Below are 18,062 nucleotides of genomic sequence, written 5' to 3' on the forward strand. Positions count from 1 at the left end.
GAGGGAAATTTCGGCCCAGTTTTTCCCTGCAGCTCAGTTGACAGGTCACGATAATATGACAGGCTTTGTTTGTTATGTCATGTCGTGTGCTTTCATTCTCTCGTCCCATATATTATACTTGTTACTGTCCCATATACAAAACACGGTGATGGAAGATATTAACAATGTGAATGTCCCAATTTTAACTGCTGGGCCTAATAATCTCGAAAACCTTCCAGCTGTGTTTGTGTCTGTGTGAAATGTCTCATTGTTTTGTGTGTGTTTTAAAAGTAGCAACTCTTAATCATGTGTGATTTGTAATCTACTTCTACATCCCACCCCATGTGTGTGTTTACGTTTAAGTCTGTGTGAACGTCCTAACTTCATCTGTGCCTAATAATCTCGAAAACCTTCCAGCTGTATTTGTGTCTATGTGAAATGTCTCATTGTTTTGTGTGTATTTTAAAAATAGCAACTCTCAATCATGTGTGATTTGTAATCTACGTCTATGTCCTACCCCATGTGTTAACGTCTAAGTCTGTGTGTACGTAACTACGTTTGAATATTTTTATTGTATGTTATCGGTGGTAAAGCTGGTGATAAGATATATTTATGCATTTTCTAGTAGAAAGATTACATTAACATTATGTTGTTACTGTGTTGATATCTGGCAAGCTATATCGCCGATATAATCCTATTATATTAAGCGAGCAATTTCTGTATTTATATATCTGGTTATTCTCATATCTGGTTATTTTTATAACTGGCCATTTTTATATCTGGTTATTTATGTTAACGGATCTCGAAAACGGCTCTAACGATTTTCACGAAATTTGGAACATAGTAGGTTTATGATATAAAGATTCGATTGCACTAGGTCTCATCCTTGGGAAAACTCGCTGAACGTCATTAAAAGGATAACTTATTCATCCTTGGCTGAAACAGCTGTGGATAGTACAAAAGTGAGTGAGCGAGTGAGTATGTGAAAAATCAAAATATCGCATCTCCGAAATTCATAAGATGACGTATAGCCAGCTGTGAAATATAAACACGATCATTTTGGAGAATTGTGTTATGTTTATCAATAAATAAAAATAACGAGCGAAGCTCGGTGCCCCGATATTATATGATAACTGGGCTCTGTTGCATGATTAAATACAAGCTAATAATATTATTAAAACTATGATGATATTTTCTATTATAATATTAATAATATCCAGTATTATTTTAGTAATTTCCCATTCCAATAACCAGCTGACTACTAATGTTATTAGATTGTATTTTGTCATGCAATATACCCCTGATATCTCGATTCTATCTCAATTTTGAAATCTATCCTTGTGGGTTAAAATAATGTATGAGTTAGAAGCTATTCCCTTTTAGGAGATGTGTTTCTCCTTTTTATTCACATGGAGATTTCAAGCCATATTTCTGTCAAGTTATTTTTGAGATAATGAGAAACTCATCGCTTTCAAAAAGTCATTGATTGTAGTCTATGTTGTAAGGAACGTACAGTTCTATTCTAACTCACTTATGTACTCATTTATATATATTGAATTATTTTTTCATCCACTGACATAGAATTTCAAGCATTTTTTAATATAATAAAACATTATTTTCAAGCATTTAGCTGTTATCATCAACAGAAGCAGGATTCTCTTCCCTTCTCAGCTTAAAAATTTCAAATTCTGAATGAATATCACCCCGTGAATGTAGTATGAAATTTTTAGCGTGTATTTGAGTTTTCCTTCACGGTTTACGTTATTATTACGTCATCAAACATAACACTGTAATTGACAGCATACATAACTGACTATTTTCAAGTAAATATCACCCTCTCATGAAATTTCCAACATGTATTTGAATTTTCCATCAGGATTTACGTTATTATTACGTCATCAAACGTGTAGCTTAACACTGCAATTAACAACATCTTTAACGGACAAAAATGAAATTAGTTTCAATAAATTTCCAGGGTAATGTTACCCTCTCATGAAATTTCCAACGTGTATTTGAGTTTTCCGTCACGGTTCACGCTACTATAACGTCATGAAACGTGTAGTTTAACATTGAAATCAACGTCATCTATTACTGACAAAAATAGAATTAGTTTCAATAAATTTTCGAGGAAATGTTGCCCTTTTATAAACTTTCAAACGTGTATTTGAGTTTTCATTTACACTGTTATTACGTCATGAAATGTGTAGCTACCTTTGAAATAGCGTGTCAGACCATAGTGAAGTCCACGTTATAATGACAGTGTTTGATTAGCAATGGTATTGCTATCCTTGTCTTTCAATCAACAAAGCGGATAGCGCTATCTCTTTCTCGCTTTGCTCTGTTGCCAGATAGTCTTTTAACAAACGTAGAATTATTGGTTGATTAACAAAATATTTCATCTTAATTATGAAAATTAATTATGAAATTATTGAAAAATATAATTGATTATTTTAGACGAGAATGAACCGTTAATATGACATCAATAAACCTGTATCAGCTACCGTCTATAGAAGGTAGACAGAGGATCGGCAACGTTGTTCTTCTATCTTTCTCCACTGCCATTATAATGTGGACCTCACTGTAGAGTGGTTCATTTTTAGCAGTGACGTAATGAGTTGATTCTGATTAGAAGTTGCAGTATTTCCTCCCTTGCAGGTTAGAGAGTGGGTGGTACCGTGTTATATAATTAGAGCTCCACTTCCAGTTATGTCATTCATTGAGTTTTCGGGGTTGCCGTCGGAGTCAAGGTTACACCTCTCTTATTTATCCTTCTACTCCATTTTATTTTCCAATTTTAGCATCAGTTTAACTTGTGTTTGCTTGTGATTTTCAACTGTAGTGAGGTCCATGTTATAATGGCAGTATTTGATTAACATTGGTGCTGCTATCCTTGTCTATCATTCCACAAAGCAGGTAGCGCTATCCCTTTCTAGCTCTGCAACGTTGCAAGATCAGCAATGTAGAGTATAACTAATTAACAAAATATTCTATCTCAATTGTTGAAACGTATTTACTTATTGGAAAATATATTTTCTTGTCGTATAGAATATAATTGATTACCTTCATCAACTATATAATTATAAACTATACCTTCTATAATATACATTCATCAACTATTTATCCTTTATATTTCATTACCTTCATCAGGAATGAACAGCTACTATTACATCAGATATACCGGTATCAACTTGGTAGTGGCAAGGCAGAGAATCAGCAACGCTGATCTCCTATCTTTCTCCTTTTCCATTATATCATGGACCTTGAAGCATCTGTTTCATTTGTGTTTGTTGGTAATTGCTAATAATTACTCTACAATGTTTTGTTAATGGTTTTCTGCTTAAAGACCCATCGTTTTAGGTTCAACTCACACTTACGCGACTCAGGTCGAGAAGAGACTCGACTTTAGTCGAGAGCATGTGTTTTCAAATGGTGACACTCACACCAGTCGATTCTAGTCTCCGCGACGTCACCATTTTTTAAAACACATGCTTTCGACTAGAGTCGAGTCTCTTCTCGACCTGAGTCGCATAAGTGTGAGTTGAGCTCTTAGACCAGTTATAGAATAGACACGGCTCATTGTATATTCTTACTGAAAGTCGATGAAGCCAACATCTACAGCCAAATCCACCCATCTTGACGTCACAACAGTGACGTCACGCATCGTAAAGAAATTATAGAAAACTTTTTTGAGTTTAAAAACACATAGATGTTGTCAGTTTTCTACACTTTAATTTGGTACACGACCATGGTTTCGTGACCACACAGGTCACATTTTCAAGCTGACAATGAAAATGTGACCTGTGTGGTCACGAAACCATGGTCGTGTACCAAATTAAAGTGTAGAAACTGACAACATCTATGTGTTTTATTTCATCATGGAACGTTTCTACAACATCGACCACAACTCAGTTGAAGTTTTTTTGAGTTTGTTGTGTATGTGTTTGTGGTGTGTAACTTACATTCTTGTTGAACAATGCATTGTTGTTAGCTTGGTTGTGACGCCAAGGTTGTTAGCTTGGTTGTGACGTCAAGATGGGTGGATTTGGCAGTAGATGTTGGCTTCAGAGGTTAGACTTCCCAGCGTGTCTATTCTATTACTGGTCTTAGGTTGAGCCTTAGAGTTCCAATTATTTCTTTCAGTGGAAATAGAAGAAAGGAAATTTGCTCTTGTATTGGTTACTTTCTAGATGAAGTAGAATATCATTTTCATTACGTTTCTCTAAACATTTTTATTCAGAAACATGCAAAATTAATGCAAACCTAAATGAAGTATAAATAAGAATATACATCTCAGTACCCTTCTAAATTATTTAGTCACAACATGGTTCGGATATTAATATCATTTTCAAGTGATTTTGAAAATTGATTGATGAAATGAAAATCACTTGGAAATTGCATTAATGTCCAAATAATCTGGAGAGCTTACTTGAGAATCTGAGATCTAAGCTTGAAACTCTCAAACTTTTTAACAGATTCAAGAACAGTATTCCTTCCCTCCGTCCATTTAAAAGCAGGCTCTATCTGGTATCTGCAAAGTTTTGTGGCAGAAATTTGAGGTTGTAACGGAGGAAATCCAGTATAATTTGTAAACTGTTCAAAAATTCAAGAAGGCTGAATATTTAGTTGCTTCTTTAGCTGCTTCCCAGTTGACCTATTTACTGTGAACATCCCTTCGTGGTTTAATCTCAACTGCTGTTGACAAATTTCTGTTTCAAATTCTCTGTAAACTTTGTTTGTTTCTCTGGTAGACTTCAATATTGAAACTGAAATGTATTTATGCAAAAATAAATTTTATTGGATCTAGGAAGATTTGAAAAGGATGGAGACAGTAACAAAAACCTATAGTGAGGTCCACGTTATAATGGCAGTAGAGAAAGATAGGAGAACAGTGCAGCTGATTCTTTGCCTTGTCACTGCCGAGCTGATACCGGTATAATATCTGATGTGATAATAACTGTTGATGCTTGATTAGAGTAATCAACTTTTGTTCTATTAGTCAAGAAAATAATATCGTTTTCAATTATTAAGATTCATAATTGAGATTGATGCATAATTGGTTATTGATTATATTTCAAAATTGATCTGGCAACATTGTGGAGCTAGAAAAGGATAGCGGTATCTGCTTTGTCGAATGATAGACAAGGATAGGAACACCAATGTTGATGAAATACTATGTTCTTCTAAGTTTAGTTTTGAAGCATCTAAATTTGAAAATCTCTTTTGTGAAAATACTTGAGAACTGAAAATTTTGTGAATTGAAGAACTACAAGACTTAACCTACTTCAGACTATGTGTTATCTAAATTTTGGAGAGAAATAGCACAAGGTTACCTTATTTTTCCTCTCCCTATAATTTTGATAATGTACTTATTGTATAGATGAATAAAGAATGAATACTGCCCTTATAACGTGGACCTATGAACGTGAAACCGGGTCTTAGCATTATCGTTCATTCATCCACAATTACTGCATTATAACTTTGGAAAATCTATGGTGTTGTATTAGAAAATCTCATTAGGCATCTTTGAATTCTCTCTAGCTTATTCAGTAATTTTCTTGTTCTAGAATTTCAGAAACTATTGAATAGACTGTGTATTAGTGTTACAAAGTAAATATTTGTGTCTTATATAAGTGATGAGTATTTTGTAAAAAGTGAAAGAACTGTTTATATTTTATAAAATCAGAGACAAATTTATTATTGTGAGTGAGTTGTAATTGAGTGAAGTTAGTGACTAGAGTGAGTAAATTAAGTACAGAGAGTAAATCGAGCGAAATATTGTGTAATGTGGATATACATTATACTGCTGGTCGTGCCTCCGTTTGTTATAATCTTCGAACTGAGCAAGAGATTAGGTAATTTATTTTTCAAAAAATATGAATAATTATTTGCTTGATTCTCGTAAAAACTTATGTAAGTCAGTGTTATTTGCTTTATTTTTAAAAATAACTCGTTAAGCTGGGCTTACACAAAAGTTATTAACAAAATGTTAATAACTTCATCCTTATGGATTCTATTAGATTGAACATAACTTATCATACAAATGATGAACATATGTGTATGATAAGTTATGTTCAATCTAATAGAATCTATGAGGATTGATTTATTAACATTTTGTTGATAACTTTAATGTAAACGCGGCTTTAGTGTTGCTATAGTGAGATTTACCTTGAAGTAAAGTTAGTAGATACTTGATCAATATTGGTGTTGCTATCCTTGTCTGTCATTCGACAAAGCTGATAGCTCTATCCTTTACTACCTCCGCACTGTTGTGAAACCGTTTGTTGACTATGAAACGTAATGAACTCACGAATTTCTAATCTTAGTTGTGAATTTGTATTATGATATATTGAAAAAAACATATTTTTTGAAATAATATATTCCACATTGAATTGATTATTATTTACAAGAGATTTGCTGGGTTGTCTTTAATCACAGCTATCTACTAACGTGAGGTCCACGTTATAATGGCAGTGGAGAAAGATAGAGCAACAGCGTTGCCGATTCTCTGCCTTGCCACTGTGTTCTATAGAGGATAGCTGATACCGATTTATCTGATGTAATATTAACTGTTTATTCTTGTTAAAAATAATCGATAATTTTATGCTTCGTCGAATGATAGACAAGGATAGCAACACCAATGTTAATCAGATACTGATATTATAACATGTATATCAGTATATAGAAGGCGGTGGAAAAGGAATAGTGGCACCAATGTTCTCTTATTATTTCCACTGACGCTATAACGAAAATCTTACTATATGTGGGATAGCTCAAATAGTTTTCTCAAATAGCTAATAGCTAGAGGGATTGAAATTCATGTGTAGCCTACTGTTTTTATTGAAATAGAGCAAAACTGATATTGACAAATACTATGAGGATGAATGCAGTAGGCCTAAATTCCATAATTTTTGTATCATTTATGTTTTAGTCAGTTTATTAGAGAAATTTTTGAAATTTACCAATATCTGTTTGTGATATTGTCTTCATAAAATTGTGTACCCCCATAATTACATTTCCCAATTTCTCATGCACAAGCTGAAAGCTCATGTGGGCATCATCCACAATTGAAAAATTTCAAATAAAATAAATTGAAGAACTTTGAAAACAGTGACGGAACCCCTGTTTTATTTCCCTGAATCATAGAATAACAATCAACAGGAAGGAATGTGTGGCCATGGGTTGTTTCCTCTGATAAACCGTTGATTTATTCACCCCTTGCCGAGGGTTCAAACTGAAAATTGATTCGCCCTAAAGGGACTGACATTACGTACCTTTTAATTATTGTTTCAGGAAACTATAGTGAGGTCCACGTTATAATGGCAGTATTTGATTAACACTGGTGTTGCTATCCTTGTCTATCACTCGACAAAGCAGATAGTTTCACTTTTTGTGTAGTTGAGAAGTTGATATTGTGGTAATTATTCATATTGAATGAAAAAGACTAAGAAATTGCCAAAAAACCACTGATTTATTGATAATTAGAAAGACCGGTTTCGGTTATTACAGAGATTGACAATGGTGTAATAACCGAAACCGGTCTTTCTAATTATCAATAAATCAGTGGTTTTTTGACAATTTCTTAGTCTTTTTCATTCAAAGCAGATAGTGTTATCCTTTTCTAGCTTTCCTCTGACATATTGGCATATATGGAGGAAACCTTAAATAGAGGTTTCCAATAGCATTGTTTGTGCCCTGAATGGGATAAAACTTATTCTATAAGAATGTATTTAAAATGTATAATTTTACGTTTCCGATAGCATTGTTTTTATGCACTAAAGGAATGAAAATCATTCTCATTCTTATTCGTATTCTGCCATTAAAATGTGAAACTCACTGTATTGGATAATGTGTTTGCTTATTTTTTAACAGTCTAAAGGTTCTGGAATCAAGTCCTGAAAGAAAACAGGTTAATTGGATTTTATAATTTTTATTGTATACTTTTGAGGTTTTTAAAACAGTTTATTCCATGTAAACTTGATTTCAAGTCAAGTCACCTTCTTTTTCTCTCCCTATCATTTCGATGATGTATTTAATTTATGAATGAATAAAGAATGAAAAAGAATTGGAAAAAATATTTCAGAATGGCTCATTAAACTCAAACGTTGAAAAAAATTTGAATTCAAGTTAACCCTACTTTACATTGTGAATATTAACATTCTCGTTGAAATGTGTACATTTATTTTGTAAAAAAGTGTAAATTTTGTGTATATATTTTCGTTGAAATCTATCATTTTGTTAAAAAAGTGTACATTTTGTGTGTTTTAGGCCGACGCAACATTAGAAATGGAACAAAGGCACTTCTGCCAAGCCAGCCTAGAATACGTCTTCTTATTGCAAGAGGTCCAGGAAAGGAAAAAGTTCGAATTTGTTGAAACGGTACGTAGCTACTCCATTTTCTACAAAAATCACATGATTTTCAAAAATAAATTTCAAGTTTATTAGAGCTGTGTTTACACCAGAGTTATTAACAGAATGTTTATTTTTCCGTCCTTATAGATTCTATTAGATTAAACGGAGCTTGACAAACACATATGCACATCATGTGTATGTTAAGTTACGTTCAATTTAATAGAATCTATAAGGACGGAAAAATAAACATTGTGTTAATAACTCTGGTGAAAACGCAGCTTAAATCTTGCAATTCAAGGGAGACAACTAGAACTAATAAATACAAATTCCAATAAAAATTAGCAAAGAAAACACATTCTGAAAAGAACTTGAAACAATTCTAAAGTCAATCTATTAATACAAATAGTTGTGATAATTAACAAATGAAGCAAATTCTGAAAAGCTCTATAAAAGTTTTACTTTTTTATCTTCATTTCAGTTTTTTGTTGCTTCAAAAACGACACTCATTGTGTGATTGATTAACTTTTTACAGTGCTAGTTAGTGACAGTTTAGTGACAGTTAGTCAACATTGTTCGAATAGATTCAGCATTCATGAGGTTAGTTTAACATAGGCAATAGTGTTGGAAAAATTTGAGTTTCTTTTTTTGAAAATATGTTTGATTTTTTGCAGCTTTTGGGGTTTATGTTCGGTTGGTTGACGTTCTATCACCAAGGTCACGAAGTAGCTGAAGATTTCAAGCCTTACATGAGAGAGCTTCAATTCAGGATACAAAAGGTATATTAATCATAACGTTTCCTCAATTTTTTTCCTACCATATTGCTAATATAGTGTTATATAAAACGACTAAGAAATTGCTTGAAAATGTGAGGGGTGTGGTCACGAAACCATGGTCCTGTACCAAATAAAACTGTGACAACATATTTGTGTTTTTATCTCTGTCTTGGCAATGCCTTCTATAGACGGTAGCTGATACTGGTTTATTGATGTAATAATAACTGTCAATTCTCGTTTCAAAGTAATCAATTATATTTTATCAAGCAAGAAATTATATTTTTCAATAATTTCATAATGAATTTTCATAACTAAGATGAAATATTTTGTTAATTAATTACATTTCTACATTGTTAAAAAACAATCTGGCAACAGAGAGCAAAGCGAGAAAGAGATGGGGTTATCCGCTTTGTTGAATGATAGACAATGATAGCAATACCATTTCTAATTAAACACTGCCGTTATAACGTGGACCTCACTACAGACATTGTATTCAAGTGAGGGAATTCAGCTAGACATTGTCAAAACTCGAAGGAAATTCTATGGGATAATTTTCTAAAAAGCAACTGTATTAAATAAAATAAATAAACTCGAAGGAAATTCAGTCTTTTTCCAAAATAAATCCCAACTATTCATACAAATCCCCAAATTTTTTCAAGTTGGAGATCTTTTTCAATGGTTACTTATTTGAAAGAGTGAAACCAATTTGTGTGTTGCTGTAAGCTTTATGAATATTTTATCATAATTGTAGCAGCTAGCAGCCGGCTGTTTTGTTTTGAATTTAGAGAACGGAATTGTATCGAAGCACGCGCTATTGATTTATTATTAGAGCTCGTTCAAAGTGGAACACTACATCTATTATGTAGGTTTCATTCATCTGTTAGTTTCAAATATTGTGTTTTTCACTCCCAAAAAATATCTATGTTTTACGGCAAATAAAATTCTTGATCGTTTATCTTCCCACTTAGTCTGTGCTATTAGATTGATTTGATATTAACTTGTGTTTTTGAAAAGTGTTGAGGTTTTTTTGCTGTAATTGTTTTGTTTTGCATGTGTTTTGTGTTACTAAACTCGTGTGTTTTGTTTTGGTTTGTTTGTTTACTGACTGCTCACATCATAGACACGGGGAGAATTTCAATGCCACAAGAGATAAAACTGAGTCACTTATGAAGAAGATGCTTGAAATGCGGCAAATGGTAATTAACTAAGTTTTACTAAGTACCAAAATTATAAATTGTATATGATTTGCGTTCTACCATAGAAAAAAGATAGCATATAAGAAGATATCCCATGGTATAGGTCGTTTATGTTCCAAATTTCAAGCCGATTATCATTGTCGACATGTGTCGTAGAATAAACATTGTGTATAGGTTGCTCTGCTACTGTCTATTATTACTGTTTTTTGGGGTGAAAGTGTAAGAACGGCACAGTATGAGAGATCACCAGCGTCACATAGCTTCACCAAATAGAACTACTAGATTATCTGCCTTGCCACTGCCTTCTGTAGAGGGTACCGGTGTATCTGATAAGACTGTTCATCCTTGTTTAAAATGGTCAATATTATATTTTTATACCGTAGGATATCTTATCATGCTATCTTTCCTCTCTCTCCTTTTGAGAGAGTTGACAATTACTGTTGTTCATGTGATTATTGAAATTACTAGATGATTTCGAACTTGATTTATTATAATTTTAGTGATCAATATTGTAATTTTCAAGATAGCTGTATTTGATAATATCCTCAAGTATATATTGATTTTTTGTCTTTGAAGGTTCAATGTTTTTGTGAAATATACAGAATTGCATTGTTTGTTCTTTATTGCAGGAAATTGATTTGTAATTCATTATTTCTATTCCAGAAACCGGCAGATGCTAGTAGTATATCAAACAAAACCTATACCAGGGAAGGTTACCTTTTTCTAATGGAGAAAAGTAAGTTCATTCAAATCTCATAATAAATGCTCCAAAAATATTCGATCATGATAATTACCCAGTTCATGATAATCCTATAGTGACGTCCACGTTATAATGGCAATGGAGAAAGATAGGAGACAACGTTGCCGATCCTCTGTCTTGTCAATGCCTTCTATAGACGGTAGCTGTTCATTCTCGTTTAAAATAGTCAATTATATATTATGCAATAAATTATATTTTTCAATAATTTCATAATGAATTTTCATGATTAAGATGGAATATTTTGTTAGAAAAGCGAGAAAGAGATAGCGCTATCCGCTTTGTTGAATGATAGACAAGGATAACAATACCATTGCCTATTAAACACTGCCATTATAACGTGGACCTCACTATAGATCAAAATAATCATAATCTGAAGTCATTCAAGTCATGTCAATAATATTCGTCATCACCATATTGTTTGGCTAATACACATTGTAAACCACTTTTTGTAAATTTAAGAATTTTGACTCTACCCTCTTTATATGTTTTATGCAACCTGCAGAGTAATTTGTAAAGATTGAACGGTAATTTCCATCACTCTAATACCAGAAACAGGCATAAACTAAGGATTGATCAGTATATTCCTACAAAATATCAAATAAATTTTCATCATGTTTCTTCAAAATTATATAACTCAACTCCAGATAATATCAAGCTGCTGCCTGTAACTGAAATTAAGGTCAAGGTAAAATAAGGATTTGTGTTCCGTGGATTAGTGCCGGTCGCACAAAAGCCGGTTAAATTTTAACCGTGATTAATTCCACGAGAACCAATCAGAGAAGGCCTTATTGGAAATACGACATCTCTGATTGGTTCTCGTGAAATTAATCACGGTTAAAATGTAACCGGCTTTTGTGCAACCGGGCCTTAGTGTTTTGAAATTGATTGGAGCAATAATAAAAGTTTTTTCTCGTTAGTAAATGTTGTCTGACTTCTATTAGTTTAATAAATTACCAGTACCTAACTACAAAAAGCAATTATTTTAATGTACAATTATAATTCAATTATTTATGTTTGTGGAACCTGACTATGTCGATGAATTTTGTAATATTGTGAGAAATAAATTCTTAATTGTAATTAGTGAAATTTAGCCTTTAAAAAGTATTCCTAATATGGGAAAATATAGATAGGCTATATGTGTAATATATTTTTTATTTTAGTGATAGTAATGTGAAAATTTTCCTCTATGTTAGGTTTTAAAGCATCTAAATTTAAAAATCACTTGGTGAAAATAATAATTAAGAACTGAACATTTTGTGAAGTGAACAACTACAAGACTTAACCTATTTCGGACTAACTTTATCTAAATTTGGAAGAGGAATGGCACTAGGTTACCTTATTTTTTCTCTCCCTATCATTTTTGATGATGTACTTGTTGTATGAATTAATAAATTATAATAGTAAAATTCCTATTTTTTGCAAATTTTCAGAAGCCTTTGGAACAACGTGGTCCAAACAGTACTGTACATACCAAAAAGACAAGAAGGAATTCACCATGATTCCCTACAATCAGATGACTGGCAAATTTGTAAGTTACTCACTTTTGAACAAAATAACATACTTAATGATAATAAGTTAAATTGCAAAATAACTTATAATTTAATTATTATTTAACGAAAATCCTAAATAAATGCTGTAAATCACTCCGAAGACTTCTGCTACTGCAGACATTGACAACAGGGTTAACAGCTAGATGGAAATTCTATGAGAACTACTATCCAAATATAGTTGCCAGCCCGGGATGATTAGTTCCCAGTCTTCGGGGTGATTTACAGCATTTATTTAGGATTTTCGTTAAATTATAATTATATATTAATTAGCATTTGAATAAATGCATTCTTTATTTAATTCCATCTGTAACTGGTTGGCCGCTATGGCTTCGTATAAAATGAGCGCTGCTATCCAGAGATTGTCAGTTTAGTGTAAGGGTAAGCATTCCTGACTAGCAATTGGGAGATACCGGGTTCGATTCCCGGGATGGCAACTAATTTTTGGATAGTAGTTCTCATCGAATTTCCATCTAGCTGTTAACCCTGTTGTCAATGTCTGCAGTAGCAGAAGTCTTCGGGGTGATTTACAGCATTTATTTAGGATTTTCGTTAAATAATAATTATATATTAATTAGAATTTGAATAAATGCATTCTCTATTTAATTCCATCTGTAACTTATAATTTGTAAGCTATTCACTCACTTAAATACTTGTCTTCACTTGTATTAGATCAGCATAGCATAGAGTAAATGTAGCATCAGAAGATATTCCATGGTATAGGTTGTTTATGTTCCAAATTTCAAGCTAGTTTTTATCTCAAGCCGATTACTGTCGACTTCTCTCTATTATTACTGTTTAGTTGGGATGAGACTGTAAGAACGGCACAGTATGAGAGACTACCAGTCACATAGCTTCACCAAAAACAACTACTAGGACTATCGGCTTGAGTTAACAGTGAAATTTGCAACAAGCCCTATGTCTTGGGATATCTTGTTATGCTATATTCTCTTTATGACATTAGATAATCGAATACACTAATTTTTTGACAGAATTCAAAGCTCTCACAGTGAGGTCTACGATATAAATGGCAGTGGCGAAAGATAGAAGAACAGCGTTGCAGAGTTGCTAAAGGTAGAGAATCGGCAACGTTGTTCTCCTATCTTTCTCCTTTGCCATTATAATTTTGACCTCACTGTAATGTTGTTTAATAGATAATTGTTAGACATTGTATCGACATATTTAATTGTCAGACTGGCTAATGTAGTTGCAGATGAAACTCCAATATTGGCGACTATAGTCAGCTCCATGTTATAATAAGAGTGGAGAAAGATAGGAGAACAGCTTTGCTGATTTTTTGCCTTGCCACTACCTTCTGTACAGGATAGCTGATATCTGATGTAATATTAGCTGTTCATCCTCGTTTAAATGATCAATTATATTACATGCGTCAATGAAATATACTTTTTAATGATTAAATAGTTTACAGTATTTGGAAATTTCAATGGTATTAGGAAGATGTTGTGTGAATTTGTTTCAACTTTTGACATGTTATCAATCTCTTAGCCGGTTGCACAGAAGCCGGTAAAATTTTAATCGTGATTAATCGATTATGCCTTCTCTAATTGGTTCGATTGCACAAGAGCCGGTTAAGTTTTAATTGTGATCAATTTAAAGAGAACCAATTAGAGAAGGCATGATCGATTAATCACGATTAAAATTTAACCTGCTCTTGTGAAACCGGGCCTTTATGTCTCAAACACATCTCTTTGTATTAACATATGACTAAATATGTTTTTGTGATTTTTCTGGCTTCAAATTTATCAAGTTTTTTAATATTTTTCAATTTATTAATGCATTTTCAAGTGTAATAATAATTTGTTTCATCTTTCTGATCAACCGAGATACAAAATTTTTAGTATAATGTTTATTTGGACTGTAAATTTTTGTGATTTTTATAAAAGTGTTTTCATAACCTCATTTGGACTATTTTTATCAAAATTAGGGAGAGGAACAGTTTTGGGTTTATCCTGTTGATTCTCCCCCAATCATTAATTTGATGTTGTGATTAAGGAATGTAATAAATGTAAATGTAAATAAATGTATGTGTGGTATTCATCTTCAATCACTTTCTAAGCGTTTGTGTGTTCTCCTAATTTTGTGTATTTTTTCCCTAGAATACCCAGGAAAAAATGATCCTAGGATCATGTGTGAGAAGAATGTCAGACTCAATAGAGAAACGATTCTGTTTTGATCTCACCCCTGTCGATAGGTAAGTAAAATTTATTCATTCATTCATTCATTCATCAATGATATAAATACATAATCGAATAAATATGTATGTGCTTTCAAAGTTGTCCTTTTATAATCAACCTTTAAAACGGTTGTATAAATTATTACTATTTTTCTATTCTCTATTGTAATGAATTGTATTGTGTTGTAGGCCAGGAGTTGTACACACTCTGCAGGCACTATCGGAGGAGGACAGGAAGCTGTGGATGGACGCCATGGATGGCAAAGAACCCACCTATGGTCTGCCGGCTCCTGTCAAAGCGCAGAAATCTTTGAATAGTAGACTTGAGATGCGCGCGGGAACACTAGCGTCAGGTGATCAATTCTCATAATGGCAAGGAAAGTTGTGTGAGTGCGCCACACCAGATTTTTTTGTTATCTCAAGCCGATTACTGTCGACTACTTTCTATTATTACTGTTTAGTTGAGATGAGACTGTAAGAACGGCACAGTATGAGAGACTACCAGCGTCACATAGCTTCACCAAAAACCACTACTAGGACTATCGGCTTGAATTAACAGTGAAATTTGGAACATAAACGCCCTATACCATGGAATATCTTCTTATGCTATATTTTCTTTATGACATTAGATAATCGAATACACTAATTTTTTGACAGAATCTAAATCCCTTACAGTGAGGTCCATATATAAATGGCAGTGGCGAAAGATAGAAGAACAGCGTTGCAGAGCTGCTAAAGGTAGAGAATCGGCAACGTTGCTCTCCTATCTTTCTCCTTTGCCATTATAATTTTGACCTCACTGTAATGTTGTTTAATAGATAATTGTTAGACATTGTATTGACATATTTAATTGTCAGACTGGCTAATTTAGTTGCAGATGAAACCCCAATATTGGCGACTATAGTGAGCTCCATGTTATTATAAGAGTGGAGAAAGATAGGAGAACAGCTTTGCTGATTTTTTGCCTTGCCACTACCTTCTGTAGAGGATAGCTGATATCTGATGTAATATTAACTGTTCATCCTCGTTTAAATGATCAATTATATTACATGCGTCAATGAAATATACTTTTTAATGATTAAATAGTATACAGTATTTGGACATTTCAATGGTATTAGGAAGATGTTGTGTGAATTTGTTTCAACTTTTGACATGTTATCAATCTCTTAGCCGGTTGCACAGAAGCCGGTTAAATTTTAATCGTGATTAATCGATTATGCCTTCTCTAATTGGTTCGGTTGCACAAGAGCCGGTTAAGTTTTAATTGTGATCAATTTAAAGAGAACCAATAAGAGAAGACCTTCCGGGCCTTTATGTCTCAAACACATCTCTTTGTATTAACATATGACTAAATATGTTTTTGTGATTTTTCTGGCTTCAAATTTATCAAGTTTTTTAATATTTTTCAATTTATTAATGCATTTTCAAGTCTAATAATAATTTGTTTCATCTTTCTGATCAACCGAGATACAAAATTTTTAGTATAATGTTTATTTAGACTGTAAATTTTTGTGATCTTTATAAAAGTGTTTTCATAACCTCATTTGGACTATTTTTATCAAAATTAGGGAGAGGAACAGTTTTGGGTTTATCCTGTTGATTCTCTCCCAATCATTAATTTGATGTTGTGATTATGGAATGTAATAAATGTAAATGTTAATAAATGTATGTGTGGTATTCATCTTCAATCACTTTCTAAGCGTTTGTGTGTTCTCCTAATTTTGTGTATTTTTTCCCTAGAATACCCAGGAAAAAATGATCCTAGGATCATGTGTGAGAAGAATGTCAGACTCAATAGAGAAACGATTCTGTTTTGATCTCACCCCTGTCGATAGGTAAGTAAAATTTATTCATTCATTCATTCATTCATCAATGATATAAATACATAATCGAATAAATATGTATGTGCTTTCAAAGTTGTCCTTTTATAATCACCCTTTAAAACGGTTGTATAAATTATTACTATTATTCTATCCTATATTGTAATGAATTGTATTGTGTTGTAGGCCAGGAGTTGTACACACTCTGCAGGCGCTATCGGAGGAAGACAGGAAGCTGTGGATGGACGCCATGGATGGCAAAGAACCCACCTATGGCCTGCCGGCTCCTGTCAAAGCGCAGAAATCCGAGGACAAAGTCCTAGACGAGGCCGGCTTCAGTTTTGTTACTAAATGTATAGAAATTCTAGAAAGTAGAGGTGGGTACCATCAACTATTTACTAGTAGTTCTGTGAACAGTAGACCTCGCTCAGTTATAAACCGCAGCCTCCTCTTATACTGTCCATCAGAGTAAATCCTGTCTGTATGTCGTGTAGGCGAGATATCGGTGTGAAAACGGCTAATGGCTGTTTGGGTTAGTGTATCATGAATGCTAACATCAAAAGCAAATCTCCTCCAAGACATACTGGCAACAGGACAGTCCGAGTTCAAAGCAGAGAAAGTATTGCACGCAATCACTCTGCTCATTTAATCTATATAAAAGCGAAATTGCTCTCACTCACTGACTGACTGACTCACTCACTCGCAGAACTAAAAATCTACCGGACCAAAAACGTTCAAATTTGGTAGGTATGTTCAGTTGGCCCTTTAGAGGCGCACTAAGAATTTTTTTGGCAATATTTTAACTCTAAGGGTTGTTTTTAAGGATTTAAAGTTCGTCTTTTAGCATGTATATTCTTCTTCTCCCAATCTCTTAATTATAATTGAAATTTCCATATCATATGTTACTATAGAACTATAATCTAGGTAGAGTACCTCTTCGAAACAGTTGTTAACTGGCAACTAAATTAATAATTTTGTCAGGTTGGCATTAAGTTGAGTTGGCTTTGTTAGGTTGGCACCAAGTTGAAGATTTAAATGCATTTATCGCGGAAAAATTGATTGGGCACTGCTACTTCAATCCTGGGGATATTATATTACTAGCCGTCAGGCTCGCTTCGCTCGCCATATCCGTTTAGCCAGACGTTTAGTCTGGACCCCCGACTGGATTGTCCTAACATATGATGAAAATGCTCATATGAAAAATGCAGGCGAGCGAAGCGAGCCTGCTGATCTTATTCTTGGACGAAGGGGGCGGAGCCCCCTGGCTAGACGGATATGGCGAGCGAAGCGAGCCTGACGGCTAGTAGTGCATAAAAATTGTATTCAATGAGGCATGCAATAAATAGTCTACACAGCTGCTGATTTTTTACCAAATTACATTGAGATATTGAATTGCATGCGTCATGGCATGCAATTTATAATCCACTCGACAGCTGATTTATGA

At 33.4% G+C, this 18,062-nt stretch overlaps 1 protein-coding gene across 1 annotated transcript in view; it reads left to right on the forward strand.

Annotated features, from left to right (window-relative positions):
* The window catches only part of LOC111055991 (rho GTPase-activating protein 10), a 115,468-nt gene that overhangs the window by 68,347 nt on the left and 29,059 nt on the right, over positions 1–18,062 (forward strand). The window contains 7 exon segments of the mRNA XM_039438653.1: positions 8,245–8,355; positions 9,000–9,104; positions 10,232–10,297; positions 10,961–11,033; positions 12,488–12,585; positions 14,722–14,816; positions 16,805–16,995. Coding sequence (XP_039294587.1) covers positions 8,245–8,355; positions 9,000–9,104; positions 10,232–10,297; positions 10,961–11,033; positions 12,488–12,585; positions 14,722–14,816; positions 16,805–16,995 — 739 coding nt within the window.

The sequence above is a fragment of the Nilaparvata lugens genome, chromosome 12 (assembly GCF_014356525.2).
Source record: "Nilaparvata lugens isolate BPH chromosome 12, ASM1435652v1, whole genome shotgun sequence".
NCBI lineage: Eukaryota > Metazoa > Arthropoda > Insecta > Hemiptera > Delphacidae > Nilaparvata > Nilaparvata lugens.